This window comes from Pelobates fuscus, chromosome 1 (genome assembly GCF_036172605.1).
Source record: "Pelobates fuscus isolate aPelFus1 chromosome 1, aPelFus1.pri, whole genome shotgun sequence".
Lineage (NCBI taxonomy): Eukaryota > Metazoa > Chordata > Amphibia > Anura > Pelobatidae > Pelobates > Pelobates fuscus.
This window is the reverse complement of record NC_086317.1, coordinates 485,095,475-485,118,220: the sequence shown is the minus strand read 5'-3', so window position 1 is coordinate 485,118,220 and position 22,746 is coordinate 485,095,475. Positions and strand designations below refer to the sequence as shown.

The 22,746-nt window shown below is 35.5% G+C and overlaps 1 protein-coding gene across 3 annotated transcripts in view; it reads left to right on the top strand.

The window, feature by feature from the left end:
* The window catches only part of LOC134573100 (beta-arrestin-1), a 292,660-nt gene extending 274,156 nt beyond the window's left edge, over nucleotides 1–18,504 (top strand). For all 3 annotated transcript variants that reach the window (XM_063432592.1, XM_063432574.1, XM_063432583.1), the window contains one exon: nucleotides 10,605–18,504. In XM_063432592.1, coding sequence (XP_063288662.1) covers nucleotides 10,605–10,716 — 112 coding nt within the window. In that variant the 3' untranslated portion in view covers nucleotides 10,717–18,504. The remainder of the gene's footprint in view (nucleotides 1–10,604) is intronic.
* Nucleotides 18,505–22,746: the final 4,242 nt, after the last annotated feature.

The following is a 22,746-nucleotide window of genomic DNA, read 5'->3' as shown; positions in this document are numbered from 1 at the left end:
GATTAGTAATGGTTGTGGTTAGACAGGCATAGAGTATTGGAGAGTGATTAATAAGGTATGATAGGATTAGTTAGGTTTAATTAAGTATGATCAGATTAGTTATGGTTGTGGTTAGGCAGGCATAGAGTATTGGAGAGTGATTAATAAGGTATGATAGGATTAGTTAGGTTTAGTTAAGTATGATCAGATTAGTTATGGTTGTGGTTAGACAGGCATAGAGTATTGGAGAGTGATTAATAAGGTATGATAGGATTAGTTAGGTTTAGTTAAGTATGATCAGATTAGTTATGGTTGTGGTTAGACAGGCATAGAGTATTGGAGAGTGATTACTAAGGTATGCTAGGATTAGTTAGGTTTAGTTAAGTATGATCAGATTAGTTATGGTTGTGGTTAGACAGGCATAGAGTATTGGAGAGTGATTAATAAGGTATGATAGGATTAGTTAGGTTTAGTTAAGTATGATCAGATTAGTAATGGTTGTGGTTAGACAGGCATAGAGTATTGGAGAGTGATTAATAAGGTATGATAGGATTAGTTAGGTTTAGTTAAGTATGATCCGATTAGTTATGGTTGTGGTTAGACATGCATAGAGTATTGGAGAGTGATTAGTAAGGTATGATAGGATTAGTTAGGTTTAGTTAAGTATGATCAGATTAGTTATGGTTGTGGTTAGGCAGGCATAGAGTATTGGAGAGTGATTAATAAGGTATGATAGGATTAGTTTGGTTTAGTTAAGTATGATCAGATTAGTAATGGTTGTGGTTAGACAGGCATAGAGTATTGGAGAGTGATTAATAAGGTATGATAGGATTAGTTAGGTTTAGTTAAGTATGATCAGATTAGTAATGGTTGTGGTTAGACAGGCATAGAGTATTGGAGAGTGATTAATAAGGTATGATAGGATTAGTTAGGTTTAGTTAAGTATGATCCGATTAGTTATGGTTGTGGTTAGACAGGCATAGAGTATTGGAGAGTGATTAATAATGTATGATAGGATTAGTTAGGTTTAGTTAAGTATGATCAGATTAGTTATGGTTGTGGTTAGACAGGCATAGAGTATTGGAGAGTGATTAATAAGGTATGATAGGATTAGTTAGGTTTAGTTAAGTATGATCAGATTAGTAATGGTTGTGGTTAGACAGGCATAGAGTATTGGAGAGTGATTAGTAAGGTATGATAGGATTAGTTAGGTTTAGTTAAGTATGATCAGATTAGTTATGGTTGTGGTTAGACAGGCATAGAGTATTGGAGAGTGATTAATAAGGTATGATAGGATTAGTTAGGTTTAGTTAAGTATGATCAGATTAGTTATGGTTGTGGTTAGACAGGCATAGAGTATTGGAGAGTGATTCATAAGGTATGATAGGATTAGTTAGGTTTAGTTAAGTATGATCAGATTAGTAATGGTTGTGGTTATACGGGCATAGAGTATTGGAGAGTGATTAATAAGGTATGATAGGATTAGTTAGGTTTAGTTAAGTATGATCAGATTAGTTATGGTTGCGGTTAGACAGGCATAGAGTATTGGAGAGTGATTAATAAGGTATGATAGGATTAGTTAGGTTTAGTTAAGTATGATCAGATTAGTTATGGTTGTGGTTAGACAGGCATATTGTATTGGAGAGTGATTAATAAGGTATGATAGGATTAGTTAGGTTTAGTTAAGTATGATCAGATTAGTTATGGTTGTGGTTAGACAGGCATAGAGTATTGGAGAGTGATTAATAAGGTATGATAGGATTAGTTAGGTTTAGTTAAGTATAATCAGATTAGTTATGGTTGTGGTTAGACAGGCATAGAGTATTGGAGAGTGATTAATAAGGTATGATAGGATTAGTTAGGTTTAGTTAAGTATGATCAGATTAGTAATGGTTGTGGTTAGGCAGGCATAGAGTATTGGAGAGTGATTAATAAGGTATGATAGGATTAGTTAGGTTTAGTTAAGTATGATCAGATTCGTTATGGTTGTGGTTAGACAGGCATAGAGTATTGGAGAGTGATTAATAAGGTATGATAGGATTAGTTAGGTTTAGTTAAGTATGATCAGATTAGTTATGGTTGTGGTTTGACAGGCATAGAGTATTGGAGAGTGATTAATAAGGTATGATAGGATTAGTTAGGTTTAGTTAAGTATGATCAGATTCGTTATGGTTGTGGTTAGGCAGGCATAGAGTATTGGAGAGTGATTAATAAGGTATGATAGGATTAGTTAGGTTTAGTTAAGTATGATCAGATTAGTAATGGTTGTGGTTAGACAGGCATAGAGTATTGGAGAGTGATTAATAAGGTATGATAGGATTAGTTAGGTTTAGTTAAGTATGATCAGATTAGTTATGGTTGTGGTTAGACAGGCATAGAGTATTGGAGAGTGATTAATAAGGTATGATAGGATTAGTTAGGTTTAGTTAAGTATAATCAGATTAGTTATGGTTGTGGTTAGACAGGCATAGAGTATTGGAGAGTGATTAATAAGGTATGATAGGATTAGTTAGGTTTAGTTAAGTATGATCAGATTAGTAATGGTTGTGGTTAGACAGACATAGAGTATTGGAGAGTGATTAATAAGGTATCATAGGATTAGTTAGGTTTAATTAAGTATGATCAGATTAGTTATGGTTGTGGTTATACAGGCATAGAGTATTGGAGAGTGATTACTAAGGTATGATAGGATTAGTTAGGTTTAGTTAAGTATGATCAGATTAGTTATGGTTGTGGTTAGACAGGCATAGAGTATTGGAGAGTGATTAATAAGGTATGATAGGATTAGTTAGGTTTAGTTAAGTATGATCAGATTAGTTATGGTTGTGGTTAGACAGGCATAGAGTATTGGAGAGTGATTAATAAGGTATGGTAGGATTAGTTAGGTTTAGTTAAGTATGATCAGATTAGTAATGGTTGTGGTTAGACAGACATAGAGTATTGGAGAGTGATTAATAAGGTATCATAGGATTAGTTAGGTTTAATTAAGTATGATCAGATTAGTTATGGTTGTGGTTATACAGGCATAGAGTATTGGAGAGTGATTACTAAGGTATGATAGGATTAGTTAGGTTTAGTTAAGTATGATCAGATTAGTTATGGTTGTGGTTAGACAGGCATAGAGTATTGGAGAGTGATTAATAAGGTATGATAGGATTAGTTAGGTTTAGTTAAGTATGATCAGATTAGTTATGGTTGTGGTTAGACAGGCATAGAGTATTGGAGAGTGATTAATAAGGTATGGTAGGATTAGTTAGGTTTAGTTAAGTATGATCAGATTAGTAATGGTTGTGGTTAGACAGACATAGAGTATTGGAGAGTGATTAATAAGGTATCATAGGATTAGTTAGGTTTAATTAAGTATGATCAGATTAGTTATGGTTGTGGTTTGACAGGCATAGAGTATTGGAGAGTGATTAATAAGGTATGATAGGATTAGTTAGGTTTAGTTAAGTATGATCAGATTAGTTATGGTTGTGGTTATACAGGCATAGAGTATTGGAGAGTGATTAATAAGGTATGATAGGATTAGTTAGTTTTAGTTAAGTATGATCAGATTAGTAATGGTTGTGGTTAGACAGGCATAGAGTATTGGAGAGTGATTAATAAGGTATGATAGGATTAGTTAGGTTTAATTAAGTATGATCAGATTAGTTATGGTTGTGGTTAGACAGGCATAGAGTATTGGAGAGTGATTAATAAGGTATGATAGGATTAGTTAGGTTTAGTTAAGTATGATCAGATTAGTTATGGTTGTGGTTAGACAGGCATAGAGGATTGGAGAGTGATTAATAAGGTATGATAGGATTAGTTAGTTTTAGTTAAGTATGATCAGATTAGTAATGGTTGTGGTTAGACAGGCATAGAGTATTGGAGAGTGATTAATAAGGTATGATAGGATTAGTTAGGTTTAGTTAAGTATGATCAGATTAGTTATGGTTGTGGTTATACAGGCATAGAGTATTGGAGAGTGATTAATAAGGTATGGTAGGATTAGTTAGGTTTAGTTAAGTATGATCAGATTAGTAATGGTTGTGGTTAGACAGACATAGAGTATTGGAGAGTGATTAATAAGGTATCATAGGATTAGTTAGGTTTAATTAAGTATGATCAGATTAGTTATGGTTGTGGTTTGACAGGCATAGAGTATTGGAGAGTGATTAATAAGGTATGATAGGATTAGTTAGGTTTAGTTAAGTATGATCAGATTCGTTATGGTTGTGGTTAGGCAGGCATAGAGTATTGGAGAGTGATTAATAAGGTATGATAGGATTAGTTAGGTTTAGTTAAGTATGATCAGATTAGTAATGGTTGTGGTTAGACAGGCATAGAGTATTGGAGTGTGATTAATAAGGTATGATAGGATTAGTTAGGTTTAGTTAAGTATGATCAGATTAGTTATGGTTGTGGTTAGACAGGCATAGAGTATTGGAGAGTGATTAGTAAGGTATGATAGGATTAGTTAGGTTTAGTTAAGTATGATCAGATTAGTTATGGTTGTGGTTAGACAGGCATAGAGTATTGGAGAGTGATTAATAAGGTATGATAGGATTAGTTAGGTTTAGTTAAGTATGATCAGATTAGTTATGGTTGTGGTTAGACAGGCATAGAGGATTGGAGAGTGATTAATAAGGTATGATAGGATTAGTTAGGTTTAGTTAAGTATGATCAGATTAGTTATGGTTGTGGTTAGACAGGCATAGAGGATTGGAGAGTGATTAATAAGGTATGATAGGATTAGTTAGTTTTAGTTAAGTATGATCAGATTAGTAATGGTTGTGGTTAGACAGGCATAGAGTATTGGAGAGTGATTAATAAGGTATGATAGGATTAGTTAGGTTTAATTAAGTATGATCAGATTAGTTATGGTTGTGGTTAGACAGGCATAGAGTATTGGAGAGTGATTAATAAGGTATGATAGGATTAGTTAGGTTTAATTAAGTATGATCAGATTAGTTATGGTTGTGGTTAGACAGGCATATAGTATTGGAGAGTGATTAATAAGGTATGATAGGATTAGTTAGGTTTAGTTAAGTATGATCAGATTAGTTATGGTTGTGGTTAGACAGGCATAGAGTATTGGAGAGTGATTAATAAGGTATGATAGGATTAGTTAGGTTTAGTTAAGTATGATCAGATTAGTAATGGTTGTGGTTAGACAGGCATAGAGTATTGGAGAGTGATTACTAAGGTATGATAGGATTAGTTAGGTTTAGTTAAGTATGATCAGATTAGTAATGGCTGTGGTTAGACAGGCATAGAGTATTGGAGAGTGATTAATAAGGTATGATAGGATTAGTTTGGTTTAGTTAAGTATGATCAGATTAGTTATGGTTGTGGTTAGACAGGCATAGAGTATTGGAGAGTGATTAATAAGGTATGATAGGATTAGTTAGGTTTAGTTAAGTATGATCAGATTAGTAATGGTTGTGGTTAGACAGGCATAGAGTATTGGAGAGTGATTAATAAGGTATGATAGGATTAGTTAGGTTTAATTAAGTATGATCAGATTAGTTATGGTTGTGGTTAGACAGGCATAGAGTATTGGAGAGTGATTAATAAGGTATGATAGGATTAGTTAGGTTTAATTAAGTATGATCAGATTAGTTATGGTTGTGGTTAGACAGGCATAGAGTATTGGAGAGTGATTAATAAGGTATGATAGGATTAGTTAGGTTTAGTTAAGTATGATCAGATTAGTTATGGTTGTGGTTATACAGGCATAGAGTATTGGAGAGTGATTAATAAGGTATGGTAGGATTAGTTAGGTTTAGTTAAGTATGATCAGATTAGTTATGGTTGTGGTTAGACAGGCATAGAGTATTGGAGAGTGATTAATAAGGTATGATAGGATTAGTTAGGTTTAGTTAAGTATGATCAGATAAGTTATGGTTGTGGTTAGACAGGCATAGAGTATTGGAGAGTGATTAATAAGGTATGATAGGATTAGTTAGGTTTAGTTAAGTATGATCAGATTAGTTATGGTTGTGGTTAGACAGGCATAGAGGATTGGAGAGTGATTAATAAGGTATGATAGGATTAGTTAGGTTTAGTTAAGTATGATCAGATTAGTTATGGTTGTGGTTAGACAGGCATAGAGTATTGGAGAGTGATTAATAAGGTATGATAGGATTAGTTAGGTTTAGTTAAGTATGATCAGATTAGTTATGGTTGTGGTTAGACAGGCATAGAGTATTGGAGAGTGATTAATAAGGTATGATAGGATTAGTTAGGTTTAGTTAAGTATGATCAGATTAGTTATGGTTGTGGTTAGACAGACATAGAGTATTGGAGAGTGATTAATAAGGTATGATAGGATTAGTTAGGTTTAGTTAAGTATGATCAGATTAGTTATGGTTGTGGTTAGACAGGCATAGAGTATTGGAGAGTGATTAATAAGGTATGATAGGATTAGTTAGGTTTAGTTAAGTATAATCAGATTAGTTATGGTTGTGGTTAGACAGGCATAGAGTATTGGAGAGTGATTAATAAGGTATGATAGGATTAGTTAGGTTTAGTTAAGTATGATCAGATTCGTTATGGTTGTGGTTAGGCAGGCATAGAGTATTGGAGAGTGATTAATAAGGTATGATAGGATTAGTTAGGTTTAATTAAGTATGATCAGATTAGTTATGGTTGTGGTTAGACAGGCATAGAGTATTGGAGAGTGATTAATAAGGTATGATAGGATTAGTTAGGTTTAGTTAAGTATGATCAGATTAGTTATGGTTGTGGTTAGACAGGCATAGAGTATTGGAGAGTGATTAATAATGTATGATAGGATTAGTTAGGTTTAGTTAAGTATGATCAGATTAGTTATGGTTGTGGTTAGGCAGGCATAGAGTATTGGAGAGTGATTAATAAGGTATGATAGGATTAGTTAGGTTTAATTAAGTATGATCAGATTAGTTATGGTTGTGGTTAGACAGGCATAGAGTATTGGAGAGTGATTAATAAGGTATGATAGGATTAGTTAGGTTTAGTTAAGTATGATCAGATTAGTTATGGTTGTGGTTATACAGGCATAGAGTATTGGAGAGTGATTAATAAGGTATGGTAGGATTAGTTAGGTTTAGTTAAGTATGATCAGATTAGTTATGGTTGTGGTTAGACAGGCATAGAGTATTGGAGAGTGATTAATAAGGTATGATAGGATTAGTTAGGTTTAGTTAAGTATGATCAGATAAGTTATGGTTGTGGTTAGACAGGCATAGAGTATTGGAGAGTGATTAATAAGGCATGATAGGATTAGTTAGGTTTAGTTAAGTATGATCAGATTAGTTATGGTTGTGGTTAGACAGGCATAGAGTATTGGAGAGTGATTAATAAGGTATGATAGGATTAGTTAGGTTTAGTTAAGTATGATCAGATTAGTTATGGTTGTGGTTAGACAGGCATAGAGGATTGGAGAGTGATTAATAAGGTATGATAGGATTAGTTAGGTTTAGTTAAGTATGATCAGATTAGTTATGGTTGTGGTTAGACAGGCATAGAGTATTGGAGAGTGATTAATAAGGTATGATAGGATTAGTTAGGTTTAGTTAAGTATGATCAGATTAGTTATGGTTGTGGTTAGACAGGCATAGAGTATTGGAGAGTGATTAATAAGGTATGATAGGATTAGTTAGGTTTAGTTAAGTATGATCAGATTAGTTATGGTTGTGGTTAGACAGACATAGAGTATTGGAGAGTGATTAATAAGGTATGATAGGATTAGTTAGGTTTAGTTAAGTATGATCAGATTAGTTATGGTTGTGGTTAGACAGGCATAGAGTATTGGAGAGTGATTAATAAGGTATGATAGGATTAGTTAGGTTTAGTTAAGTATAATCAGATTAGTTATGGTTGTGGTTAGACAGGCATAGAGTATTGGAGAGTGATTAATAAGGTATGATAGGATTAGTTAGGTTTAGTTAAGTATGATCAGATTCGTTATGGTTGTGGTTAGGCAGGCATAGAGTATTGGAGAGTGATTAATAAGGTATGATAGGATTAGTTAGGTTTAATTAAGTATGATCAGATTAGTTATGGTTGTGGTTAGACAGGCATAGAGTATTGGAGAGTGATTAATAAGGTATGATAGGATTAGTTAGGTTTAGTTAAGTATGATCAGATTAGTTATGGTTGTGGTTAGACAGGCATAGAGTATTGGAGAGTGATTAATAATGTATGATAGGATTAGTTAGGTTTAGTTAAGTATGATCAGATTAGTTATGGTTGTGGTTAGGCAGGCATAGAGTATTGGAGAGTGATTAATAAGGTATGATAGGATTAGTTAGGTTTAATTAAGTATGATCAGATTAGTTATGGTTGTGGTTAGACAGGCATAGAGTATTGGAGAGTGATTAATAAGGTGTGATAGGATTAGTTAGGTTTAGTTAAGTATGATCAGATTAGTTATGGTTGTGGTTAGACAGGCATAGAGTATTGGAGAGTGATTAATAAGGTATGATAGGATTAGTTAGGTTTAGTTAAGTATGATCAGATTAGTTATGGTTGTGGTTAGACAGGCATAGAGTATTGGAGAGTGATTAATAAGGTATGATAGTATTAGTTAGGTTTAGTTAAGTATGATCAGATTAGTTATGGTTGTGGTTAGGCAGGCATAGAGTATTGGAGAGTGATTAATAAGGTATGATAGGATTAGTTAGGTTTAATTAAGTATGATCAGATTAGTTATGGTTGTGGTTAGACAGGCATAGAGTATTGGAGAGTGATTAATAATGTATGATAGGATTAGTTAGGTTTAGTTAAGTATGATCAGATTAGTTATGGTTGTGGTTAGGCAGGCATAGAGTATTGGAGAGTGATTAATAAGGTATGATAGGATTAGTTAGGTTTAATTAAGTATGATCAGATTAGTTATGGTTGTGGTTAGACAGGCATAGAGTATTGGAGAGTGATTAATAAGGTGTGATAGGATTAGTTAGGTTTAGTTAAGTATGATCAGATTAGTTATGGTTGTGGTTAGACAGGCATAGAGTATTGGAGAGTGATTAATAAGGTATGATAGGATTAGTTAGGTTTAGTTAAGTATGATCAGATTAGTTATGGTTGTGGTTAGACAGGCATAGAGTATTGGAGAGTGATTAATAAGGTATGATAGTATTAGTTAGGTTTAGTTAAGTATGATAAGATTAGTTATGGTTGTGGTTAGACAGGCATAGAGTATTGGAGAGTTGTTAATAAGGTAAAATATGTTTAGTTGGCTATATTCATGTAAAATATAATTATGTTTAGATGATTTTGATCAGACCTTTGAAAAAAAAATAAGGCATAATCTTCTTTTAGATAGGTGTGGTCAGGTCAGATTAGTTAGGTTTAGGTCATATTAGTTTGGATAAGGTCAGTTAGTTTGGTGTAGGTCAGTTAGTTTGGTGCAGGTCAGTTAGTTTGAATAAGGTCAGTTTAGTATGGTGTAGGTCAGATTAGTTTGGCGCAAGTCAGATTAGTTTGGTGTAGGTCAGTTAGTTTGGGGGAGGTCAGTTTAGTTTGGTACAGGTCAGTTTAGTTTGGTGCAGGTCAGTTAGTTTCATACAGGTCATATTAGTTTGGTGCAGGTCAGTTTAGTTTGGTACAGGTCAGATTAGTTTGGTGCAGGTCAGATTAGTTTGGTGCAGGTCAGTTTAGTTTGGTATAGGTCAGATTAGTTTGGTGTAGGTCAGATTAGTCTGGTATAGGTCAGATTAGTTTGGTATAGGTCAGATTAGTTTAGGTACAGATCAGATTAGTTAAGTGCAAGTGAGATTAGTTAGGTACAGGTCAGATTAGTTTGGTATAGGTCAGATTAGTTTGGGTACAGATCAGATTAGTTAAGGGAAGATCAGATTAGTTTGGTGCAGGTCACTTAGTTTGGTATAGGTCAGATTAGTTAGGTACAGGTCAGATTAGTTAGGTATAGGTCAGATTAGTTAGGTATAGGTCAGATTAGTTTGGTACAGATCAGATTAGTTAAATGCAGGTCAAATTAGTTAGGTGCTGGTCAGATTAGTTAGGTACAGGTCAGATTAGTTTGGTATAGGTCAGATTTGTTAGGTACAGGTCAGATTTGTTAGGTACAGGTCAGATTAGTTAGGTGCAGGTCAGATTAATTAGGTACAGGTCAGATTAGTTTGGTATAGGTCAGATTAGTTTGGGTACAGGTCAGATTAGTTTGATATAGGTCAGATTAGTTAAATGCAGGTCAGATTAGTGAGGTACAGGTCAGATTAGTGAGGTACAGGTCAGATTAGTTAGGTACAGGTCAGATTAGTTTGGTATAGGTCAGATTAGTTTGGTATAGGTCAGATTAGTTAGGTACAGGTCAGAGTAGTTTGGTATAGATCAGATTAGTTAGGTACAGGTCAGATTAGTTTGGGTACAGATCAGATTAGTTAAGTACAGGTCAGATTAGTTAGGTACAGGTCAGATTAGTTTGGTATAGGTCAGATTAGTTAGGTACAGGTCAGATTAGTTTGGTATAGGTCCGATTAGTTAGGTACAGGTCAGATTAGTTTGGGTACAGATCAGATTAGTTAAGTACAGGTCAGATTAGTTGGTGCATAATGTATAGATTGGAAAAGTCAGATATAGGTCAGCCACGTCCTGTTTTATAACAAACTCACTCTTTTCTTCTATTGAACCAGTGATGATGACATTGTTTTTGAAGACTTTGCGCGTCAGAGACTGCAAGGAATGAAAGATGATAAAGAAGAAGATGACGAAGGAACAAACTCTCCTCCAATGAATGACAGATAAAGTGGGATTTGTTTTGCCTATCGCTGTGTAAAACGTGTGCTTTAGGCACCTTTGCTTTAACTGTAAAGGGCCTAACGGTACCCCTTCCCGGCAGTCATTATAACCTAACTGCGGTGCCATCGTGCTCCCTATCTTCAGTTCCAGCTACACTATCTTAAACAAAGAGTGACATCATGCTCTGTTCATCCAATCATGTAAGGAGTTCTCATATCACTTTTGTATTACTAGAGTCTTTTAAGCATTTTGTATAATTATGGTAGTGAATTACAAGTATTTGTTACAGAAATGCAAGCAGCCAAATCAAAGAAAAAACTAACTAATAAAACAAAAACAAACAAAAAAAAACAATCAAAAGAGGTTTCTGAAATCACATGGAAATTTTGTAAACAAAATAAAAAGGTCTTTGCTATAGAATAACATGCCGCTAAATGCTTGGAAAGGAGCCGTGTCTGCTCTTTATTAATTAAACAGAAATTAGGATAGTAGTGAGCTTTAATTGCACCATAGGGGAGATGTTAAAATGTGGTATACTACCCCACCAAAACAAAATTGCATCTGCACCATAAAAACAAAATAATAAGAGTAAACAAAAAAATGCATTGCTTATTTATGACTTTTGTAAGGAAAAATGCATTAATAAGCCACAAAAGGGGACATTTTTTTCATTTTTTTTTTTTCAACTCACTTTGTAGTTTTAACATTCTTCACCTTTGAACTTATGGAATCAAATTGACTGGTGGAAAAGGTGACAAACATGTGTGATTGTTCCTTTTTTCAGATTTGTAAAACATATTGGTATTTAATAATACACAGTATCTAATACAAAGGAAGAAATACAACTGAATATTTAACCCCTTATGATTAAAAATGATAAAAATGAATTTGCCCATGCAGCAATTTAAATGAATGTTTCATAGAAATAATCTTAATCGGCAGATATCTCCCATTTTCTTTGCAACAAATAAATTGATAAATACTGGGTTGGTCAGTGAAGGGGTTAACATGTTCCCATGTGTTTGACATGATGACATCAATATAGCTCAATGGTTTGCTGTTGTAGTAGGTTTTATTATTAATTTTACAACGCTGTAAAAAAAGGAACAAAGGTTTAGCTGCAATGGTGGCTTACGTTGGCAACCATTTATTGCTAATTTTATCACCCATTATTATATATAAACTGAAATCGACCATTTTCCAGTTCTGTGTTGAATTTAGATAAAATTCCCAAATATTGTTAATATTGGTTTCATAAAATTAAACTGAATCTCGAATGGTAAAACATTGCTGAATAATCTTCTGGCGAATGCTAACTTATCCTACAAACATTATCTCTTTCATTGTCTGTTTTTGTTTTTTGGGGGGTTTTTTTTGTACTTGGATAATGTGCTGTAACAATGTAATTTCATCCTGACAGATTAAGTGTTTAAAGAAATGAGGTTTGCGCAGATTATGTAAAAACCTACTTTAGGATGAACCATGGCATAACTCCACGGAGGTCCAAGATCTATGATGACACTCATGGATTAGAGTGGCTGTATTTTACCTCTATGATAGAATAAAAAATATGGAGAGTGTAGCTTTATGGTAGAATGAGACCAAATTCTTTGGTAGAATGTACAGATTAGGGAGGTCACCAAGTAATATTGAAAGCATTTTCATGTACAGGTAGCAGGGTTAATGCATCGACCTTACCTAATCATTATGCCACCCTTTCTAAAAGCATAACATCATGTATTATTTTTCGGATGTCGGAAAAACACACTGCAATTGGAATATATTACTGATATGTGAGCACTGTTTTTTTAATCTGATCAATACATTTGTGCAAGGCGATACAGGGTGAAGGTACGTTGTGTCTTAAGAATAACACTATTTTGTGGACATCCATTCCTTTCCCATTATTGGTAATCAGACCAGTGCTTAATAAATTAATGTCATTAACTTGGTAATTATCATCATATATTTTCAGTAACATTTATCATTCTTAAAATTCTTGTAAATTTCTGAACTGCTATGTACATATTTAACTCTGCAGAACATTTATAAACATCGACATGTTTTTAAAGTAAATGTACAAGATGTGAATTGAACTCGTGAGAATCATTCCATATTACATATATTGCTAAATTTACATTGTTATTGCCATCATTTATCTTAATTTGTTTATTGTAAGAGCAGGGTACACGTCACTTCTAAATAGACCATCAATCACAACGAAGTGAATATGCCCAGAGTAGCTGAAACTATTGTTGGCTGAGGCGAGAAGAAGAGAAGTTTTAGTAGGAAAATACTAAAAGACAAAAAAATGTCCTCCCAAAATACTGTTTAGTATTATAATGATTATTTTAAATGTATGAAAAAAATTGGGAGAAATAATAAAAAAAATGCAATGCAATGATCTTGCCACTCAAAATGACAGAGTGATTGTACCAATAGCCCACATGCAAATTGCTTGAACAGACAGTTTGGCAAAGTGGCAGGGAAAACCAGCAGAGGGATTAGTTGTAGGAAAAGGAGGTACCAAAGCCACTTCATAAAAAGACTTTGCCGAGGATACTTTGCCCAATACGTTAGACCTAACATTCAAAAAGACATAAATAATGATATAACTGCTAGATTGATGTAAGCTTAAAGAGTTACTCCAACCACCTATGACCACTTCTGATTTTAGAATTGGTCATGGTGGTAGGATTCTGTTCGTGCAGTGTCTCTGCTTAAAATGCAGCACATACTGAGATATGAGCACTTTTGTGCCAGGATCTAGTTACAACCCCAGCACTCATGCCTTAGGCAAGCTTAGATGTCTGTTCCAGGCTGGCTAAGAGCAATTCTGTGCATAATTTATGTGTCTCATCAGCAAGTACAGAGATTCTCCCGGGCTGCTTCCCTGCAAGAGGAAACGTGGTCTTACCTCTCTTCCTCCAAGCGTTCCCTCACACCTCCCTGCGTTGCCTGTTCTTTGTTTATTTTTTTAAATCCTCTCCCCTGTCCACCCTTGCTCTCTCTCCACTCCACACATATAGAACATTGGTTCTATCAAAGGTTTCTCAATTAAAAGCATTTGATTGGACCACAATCATGCACCAGTGATGTGAGACGGGGTGTGGATTCCAGGGAATTTTAACTCTTTCGTTTCAGGTTTATAAGGGGAGACAAAGTAAATAATGCCTATTAAGGCATTATAAACTAGAAAATAGTAGGGCAAGAAAAGGTTTAGAGTAACACTTGAATAAGCTGCATCGAGAGTCTGGATGCCCTAGGTCTGTGTATCTCAGATAGGAGTGAAATGACAGGAACTTATTAATATCTCAAGTAATTTAGCAAAGAACAAAAAACATTTCTGGACATTGAATGAAAGGAAGTTCAGAGATCAGTTTACACTTCCAGGTGTCCAAGCTAACTCTCTAAAACAATACCATGGGCTTAAATAATTTACATGGCATGCCCTGGCTATGCCAGGATGGAAAGGTTTAAAACAAATCCCTTTAAAATAAAAAAACTAAATGGAGCAACTCAGAACTGGCATTTAGTCAGCTGCAGGATTGTGCCAAACCCTCCCATGTGATAATTTCTGTTTAGGCGTTATATTTTCCTTGCTGCTTGGATGGAGCATATCTGGCGTGTACATCTTGCTGTGGAGCACCTGTTAACATGTCATATAAATAATAACTTTATGCATCTGTTGTGCTCAGCCACCAGATTGAAATGCCTCCGCAATTTTTTACCATGCACCATTTAATTGGAATAATTTATTTTGAGATTACAATTACCATCAGTCACATTATCTCTTACTGTAAAATACATTTTCTTCACATATAATACTTTTCAGCCATGTCAGAATACACAGAGATCTTACAGAGTATTTTTCTATAAGGGAGAATTTTTACATTGGTCAATCTCATTTGTGCAAGGGTCTGTACACTATACAAAGAGATATGGCGTAATATTGGCCAATTATTATCTGTTAATCCACATCGAATGGAGGACGGTAGAGGACAAAATGAACAGACGTATTGCTGAGTGCTTTCTGCCTAGACAGTGCACATTTTAGAAAATGTCCTAATTTTATTTTCCTGAAAATCTGTCTATGGTAGGGTTATCTCTGCCCACTTGGCTGTTTAGGACAGAAAATAAATTTTAAATAGTATATTCCCTCTCTGAGTCTCCGGTCTTGCAACACGCGTAAATGGCTAAAGGCAAACTTCAAACAGAAGAGAGGGGAAAAAATGATCCTGCCCTGGATATATCCAGGAAAATATAATTACAGTAAGTATGAAGACATTTTCTAAATTCCTGGCTAATCCATGGCAGCATCACAATAGAGTAGTAACCATGCTAAAGTAAGTGGAGGTCAATAAATAAATAAACAATACAATTTACAATGCTAAACAGAACGTCTATTTTTCTGAAATGAAAATTGTATGAAACTGAAGACAGAATATTTCTGCCAAATTCGATGGATTTCCGAGCTTGTATATCCAAGGCATAATGTCCGGCTTCATTTTCTAAATGGAGGAAAGACGTATGCTAGACTGAATGACCAGTTGGACAGGGCATTTATGGGCAGAGCGTTGGGATGGAAGGTTCAGGAGAAGATTGTTGGAAGTTGAGAATTTGATGCAGTTGCCATTAGATCCATTTCTAGGATGCAGCAATGTTATGTTAGATGAAAGAAGATCCGGGGATTTCACTGCCATTTGTTCTGTAATGGTGACTGAGAAAATCTGCTTTGGAGTTCTCTTCTCCTGGAACATAAACAGCTACAAGTCTCAGTACCATCTTCTGAGCTCATTTAATAATGGGTGGTAGTTCTCGAGGAAGGACTTTGCTGTGGTTACGTCTTTGCTTATTTATATAAGATACCACTGTTTCATTGTCCATTCTGATCTACACCGATTTCCCCATCAAAAATTCTTGGCAATGTATAAGTGCTAGGTAAGCTGCTCTGAGTTCTAGCAGATTGACCAGGATATGAGAGCTTCTCTGTTTTCATTCCCCTTGGGCATTCTTATAACTATATATCCACTGTTAGTGTATACTTTGCTATATAGAGTGTTTGTTTTCCCTTGGGCATTCATATGCAGTAGATGGGCTCCCCATCCTAGGCCACTGCCATCAGTAGTAAGAGTTATCCAGTCTATTTCTCCCAGGGAAAAAAAACCTCTGCGAATATTTGAAGGTACATGTCAGCATCTCAACTCCATTCAAACTCTTTTTGAAATTTGTATTTCATATGACCAAGCATCTCGGTTCTGGTTGAAGTTTTATGGGAAATGTATCTGGGATGGCCGAAGATACCACTGGGCCCACCTTACTAGACCAATCATTGAGGAAAAATTGCCCACCATGCGAATCTCAAAATCTTTAATTGATTTCTGCGATTGGGATTTGAAAGTAGGCGTCCCTCAGACATATAGAGATCATCCAGTCTTTGGATATTGGGAGAAAGATTCAGCTTGTGAAGGTCTAGTATTAGACGTCAGTCTCCTGAAGATTTTGGAAGTAGGAAAAGTATGGACTATATCGCTTTGAATCTTTCTGTTAATGGGAAACGGAAAGATACAATATTACCTGATATTACTTTTTTTTGAAGGAGTTTTGAGATGTCTCTTGTAAGAGGAATCTTTAGAGTATGTGAGACCATGAAGTAATTGTGAGAAGGAAACTCTAGAAATGCTAATCAATATCCTTTCCTGAGAGTGGAAACTACCCAAGGATCTAAATTTGCTTGAAACCAGATTTTCCAGAAGTGATGGAGACAAGCTCCTACCTCTGCAATTTGGGGACTCACAACGTCAGAAAGGTCTATTTGATGATCTTGGTGCAGTTGATTGCTTATTTCTATTGCCTCTTGATGACTGTCCTCCTTTCCAGACAGATGTTCTTGAAAATTTTCATCTATCTTGAAAATATCTGCTATCTTGCCAGCTTTGGGAACAGTTCTTGTCCTTAAGGAACCAGGGAAGGAACACTTTCTTACCCTCTGCCTCATGTTTAACTTTACTTATTGAAAGAATGATCTAATAACATTTATTTCAATAATACTTTACTAAAAAATTTAATCAATAACTTACCTTAACTAACACTCCGACAAATAGTTGAGCGAACAGAGCCAAAAGAAGTATTCAGAACAGCTTTATGTCAATGCTGAGGAGAATGAGCTGCCAAAACCTGTATAAATAAGCTTACCTGAATTTCTAGGCCTTTCAAGGCTTTTCTGGTTAAATTCACATTAATGTGCATGCTCCAGGGATAAAAATGCACCATTTTGCATTTGGACTCTATTTAGATGAAATTCACACTTTTGGGAAAGCAAAATAATTGCCGGACGACTATTTATTCAAAAGTTAATCTCATTCGCATTACATTTGGAAGTGCGAATTTTCAATTTTCATTCAGACAATCAAATTTGTGGTAGAGGATACAGATTTTGTCAAAAAGAAACCAGAAGAACTAAACAGATGCCATTCGGGATGGTGGTTTGGCGTTAACAGCTGTTACGCAAGAATATAGGATGTCAAAACAGGAGAACCTAGTTGAATTAGACAAGTATTGAAATAATAAAATAAAACGTTAAGGAGGTCGTCAAAGGAATAATGTATGATCCTTATATACACCGTTGCCCATAGGATCACTGTGGATTTTACAGGGTTTCTGTAGCTAAGGATACCCTTTACCCCATGGACTGATCCTAAATGGGGCCACGTACTGGATGTTTCCAAGAGAGAGAGGCTGAACTGAAAATTAGATGCTAAAAGAAAATTTGCCTAGGTAAGCTAAACTAAAAAATTGGTTAAGATAAATTAATTTACCTAATTCCATGTCCACAGCCAAGAGGACAGGAAAAAAGACTATAGACTCGGACAGGGGATGTCCTATTTATAATGTATTTCCTGTCCTAAATAGTAAAGTGGGTAGAGATAATCCTATTGTGATTCTGCTATGGATTAGCCAGGAAAATAACATTGTATAAATATTTAATTGTTATAAATTCCTACTGTGAAAAAACCCAATCCTTTATCTGACAATTTTTTTTTAAAGAAAAAAGGCATTTATATAAACTTACACTGAATTCTACACAAGCATTGCTAAGATATTCATTTCCATTATCTGCCCATCTACCATGCTATGACACCACACTCATGTACCATAATGCCCATCCTAGACACACCTCCACCTCTTGACACTGGTTGCACATTCCTGAATCATTATACTTTATACAACTCAACATCTAAATTCAGTTTTTACAAATGGTTTATTGAATCAAGACAGGAATTATTGATTTCATTTAAAGGTGTCTAGTTAGCTAAGATCTGAATTTTAGAATCAAGGATCCAGTGTATCAAACAGTCCAATCCCCTCCTAGTACCGTCTTAGGCAGCTGGTAGAATGTAGAATGGTTCCGGTAAGAATGCTGCAAACTTTCGTGCACACTATGGTTGTGGTATGAAATAAGAAGATACTGAAAATTGTGTAGATACTTTGTATACAATGGCCAGTTTACTTTAGTAACTATACATAACCTTTTGCTTTGTGTTCATATGATTTCTAATTTAAGACACATAGTGGACTATGAATCTAGAATTTTCATAAATACACGTGTAGAAATAACTAGCAAACGCTCTGTTTCATTTATTTATTGGTATTATTCCTGTGAAACACTCTTTGTAAAGTGATTACTTTGTACGTTAATTGATAAAGCTTCTCGATTCACACTGTAACGGTAACTGTCGTTTCGATATGTCAAACAATTCAAATGATTATAGTTTATTAAACTTACTAATCTAAGTGATGGTTTTTGTTTTTTTATTTTGAATCCGTCTAATGTGACATAAATGTTTGTGTCGTTTACTTTGTGTTACAAGTTTTACTGCAATTTTATTTCGATATTAAAATCTTTTTAGCACCCATTTAAGCCCTTTCCTTCCATCAAGGTATATACTTGTGTTAACATTTGTTTTGCATTGAAAAATGATGCAAAAACCCCACACATTTTAGCCACAAATAAATACCAGCTTACTTTCCACTTTTCGACAAAGCTGATTTCCACACTGTGAAAAATAAATGTGCAAGGGCTCTATTTTATTCCTTCGGTTTTCTGCTGAGGAACTGCAAATGGCAACATGCTTCCCTGCTCCTTATTTTAGGCTGCGTATAGGCATGTTGGGTGAGGAGGTCAGTTAGTGTTCTGAGCAGACTAAGCACACTTCGTTGCAGACTGCAATATCATCTAGCAACACGATGCGCTGTAGAGGTAGGTGCCTGATGTAGCTGCATTTGCTGTAAGTGTACTTAACATCTTGGCATTTTTGGAAACCTGCAAAAAAATGGTATTCGTGGGGGTGGGAGTTGGGGTTTGGGGGGGGAGGGGGGGTTAGAGTTCACCCAGCACATATATTTCCTGTCATAAAGAATGAAATACATCCAAAGTACACAACAAGGGAATAGCACACACATGCAGTTTTAAATCTTACAAGGCTACTTATACTCTATCTTAGCAAACAAATATATCATGTTCTTTACAAATACTCATAACCAGTATCACTGATGATTCAATGTGTTTATTTTATTTTTTTTCTTATTATTTTTTTAAAATGTTTTATGGTTTAACTTTGCACTTTACAATGTTTTAAACATAAGTCAACTTGTGCAATAAATATATGTTTGGTCTGGTTCGTGTTGGCAAGGTGGGGTATTATAATCTCTGGTGGTGTAGGCTGTGTTTGCTCGGGAACCCTGGATTCAAAGTGGTCTACACGTTATAGGTGTGGTGTCATATTTAGAGTTTTTAAGATAGTGATTCCATGGTAACCAAGTATTGATGAACTCTTCATAAGCGTTAGAGAAAGAATACGAGAGCTCTGCCATCTGTCTGATGGAATCTACTTTGGTTATCCATTCCCTGATAGTCAGGGGTTTGTGTTGCTTCCATTTAATTGGTAAATGTGTTTATTTATCTAATGAAACTGGTATTTCTTCTTCTGTGCAAATATTTAAAGGAACACTATAGTCACCTAAATTACTTTAGCTAAATAAAGCTGTTTTAGTGTATAGATCATTCCCCTGCAATTTCACTGCTCAATTCATTGTCATTTAGGAGTTAAATCACTTTGTTTCTGTTTATGTAGCCCTAGTCACACCTCCCCTGGCTATGATTGACAGAGCCTGTATGGAAAAAAGAAAACTGGTTTCACTTTCAAACAGATGTCATTTACCTTAAATAATTGTATCTCAATCTCTAAATTGAACTTTAATCACATACAGGAGGCTCTTGCCGGGTCTAGGAAGCTATTAACATAGCAGGGGATAAGAAAATCTTAATTAAACAGAACTTGCAATAAAGAAAGCCTAAATAGGGCTCTCTTTACAGGAAGTGTTTATGGAAGGCTGTGCAAGTCACATGCAGGGAGGTGGGACTAGGGTTCATAAACACAGGGATTTAATTCCTAAATGGCAAAGGATTGAGCAGGGAGGCTGCAGGGGCATGTTCTATACACCAAAACTGCTTCATTAAGCTAAAGTTGTTCAGGTGACTATAGTGTCCCTTTAATTTGCTTTCTAAAATATAGAAGGATAAAGGAATCAGGTAAGGTGTGGCTAGTGCTACATAAACAAAGAGATTTAACTCCTTAGCAGCAGAAAATTGCCCAGTGAGATTGCAGGAGCTTGATCTATGCACAAAAACTCTTTCATTAAAGGAATTGTATAGGAAAAAAATGCATATCCTTGTTCCCCCATCAGTAAACCTACTGTCACTAAATGCTTTTCCCCTATATAGTGTAAAATGAACTATTACCTGTTATAATCTTTACTTTGGTCAGATTTTCTGCTCCAGCTCTGATTTTATGTGATTTCCCCCTTTACTTTTTCCTGTATTTCAGCTGGACTGTCCACCAATGGCCATGCCTTAGTGGGTGGAGCTTCATGATGCAATTTGCATCATTCAACACATGTTCACAATGCATGCCCAAAAAGTTCTCAACATAAGTTGCACTATAAATACAGCATTCAGACACTAGACATAACACACACACCCTCGCCACATTATCATATAGTGTCATATGTTTATTATAAATAAAGATAGAGAGACAAACTCAAATACCTATAGAGCTTTGTGTTATATCTATCCATCTCTCTCTCTCTCATTCTATATAGATATAGATCTATATCTCTATCTATAGCTATCTATTTATCTAGCTATCTATCTAGGAGGGTTAATTAACAAGGAATGGCAGTGAAGGGGTTAACAGTGGGAAGTGTGGTTGACTGGCAGGGGTTTACACTGGGTAGAGAGGTTGGCTGATGGACAGGCAGGGGAAGGGTTAACAGTGGGTAGTGAGATTGGCTTGCAGGAACTGGCAAGGAAGGAGTTTGCAGTGGGAAGTGTGGTTGACTGACAGGGACTGGCAGGGAAGAGATTATCAGTGGGTAGCGAGGTTGGCAGACATGGGCTGGAGGAGAATGTATTACTTGCATTAGAGGGAGGGAGGGAGAGGAGCACAGATAGACTCTAGCCCTGTCTCTGCAGTGCAGTCTGTGCTGTAAGCATTTATTACACTAGATAAGACACACCTCTATTTTCATTGGCTGAAAAGGGTACATTTCTTTCAGAGACTAGGAATCAGGAACATGTTGAAATGTGAGCGGGGGTGGCTAAGGAGGCGGGGCTACACTGCTGAAAACAGCAAAATATTTTACAGCACTGCAGGAAAACTACACAGAATTGAAAATAAACTAACCACAGGTATTTGAGCTTATTGCTTTAATCTAAAGTTTAACCTGTTTAGCTGCCTAGAGTGTCCATATAAGTTAAAATAGTTTTGGTGCTGCAGAGTAACAAAAATGAATGTGTGCATATAGTCATTGCAAGTATATCTGAAAAGCGCTTGAAAAAGCTGGCCCCCCAGCTCGGGGCCCCAAGCAGTTGCTTGGTTTGCCTGTCCGGTAGCGACGGGCCTGACCAGGGTCAAGTGAATGGTTTGGTAAGTGATCTTAGTTTTGCAATCATTAGCATCTGGTTTTAGCACATGTATTAAATTGACTTTCTATATCTAATCCTAAGAAAAGCGATAGCAAACACCAAGAAGAAAGGTTTCATCTGGTAATCAAAGTCAAGGCTGGCTCCATTCCAGAGTCCATAAATAGTTAATGAATCCAAGAACGGAGTCACAAGCAAATTAACGATGCTCAGCAAGTCAAGGTCAGAATATCAATCACAGCTACAAGCAATTATACAAACCACTGCCAACAGCCAATTTCAAGCTGGGATATGGTTAACCAATGATCCTTTGTGAAAACTATTGCTGATTCCCCTAGATGCAGATATAAATAAGTTTTAATACCATAGCCATTTGTAAACCAATAGTTCTCAGAATAAGATAAAATCAATTTTTATTAGTATTTTGTAATTTTAAGAAGTTATTGCCAAAATACGTGTTACAGCATTTTAGTCAACACCACTTGTGTCAAAATATTTTATCTAACCTGACATACTGATTCATTGTTTTTGTATTATATTTTTTATGTTTTTAGCACAAGGAGGTTGTAAATCATGTATGTAATACTATCTTCAGAAGCATAGCTAGGTCACTGTATGTAACAGAATGTACAGTGCTTCAGGTAGGGACGCTAAATAACTTGTAACTAATTGTAACATTTTAAACACAACTTAAAGCTGAGTAAGGAGATGCAAGCAGCTAGTGTTAATGTGAAGTCAACAGGTACCTCGGCATCTGTTCCATCTCTATTCCTAACACTGTTTTCAACCACCTTCAACTTCATCAACCACACATTCACTGATGGAGACATATATGTTTTCTTGAATAAGTAATTAATGAGTGCTTCCCTGGGTGGCCACCATTCATATAGACGAACGCCAACCAGGGGGAGCATTCATATCCCGAAAGGAGATGCTTCCCTTGCCTGGTTTCATACAAGGACCCCACGAACAGAGGCTGTTCACGACAGGTACCGTTATGGGAGTCCCTGGGGTTGGTGTGGGCATCCTTTGTGGACAATGGCTGGGTTGGG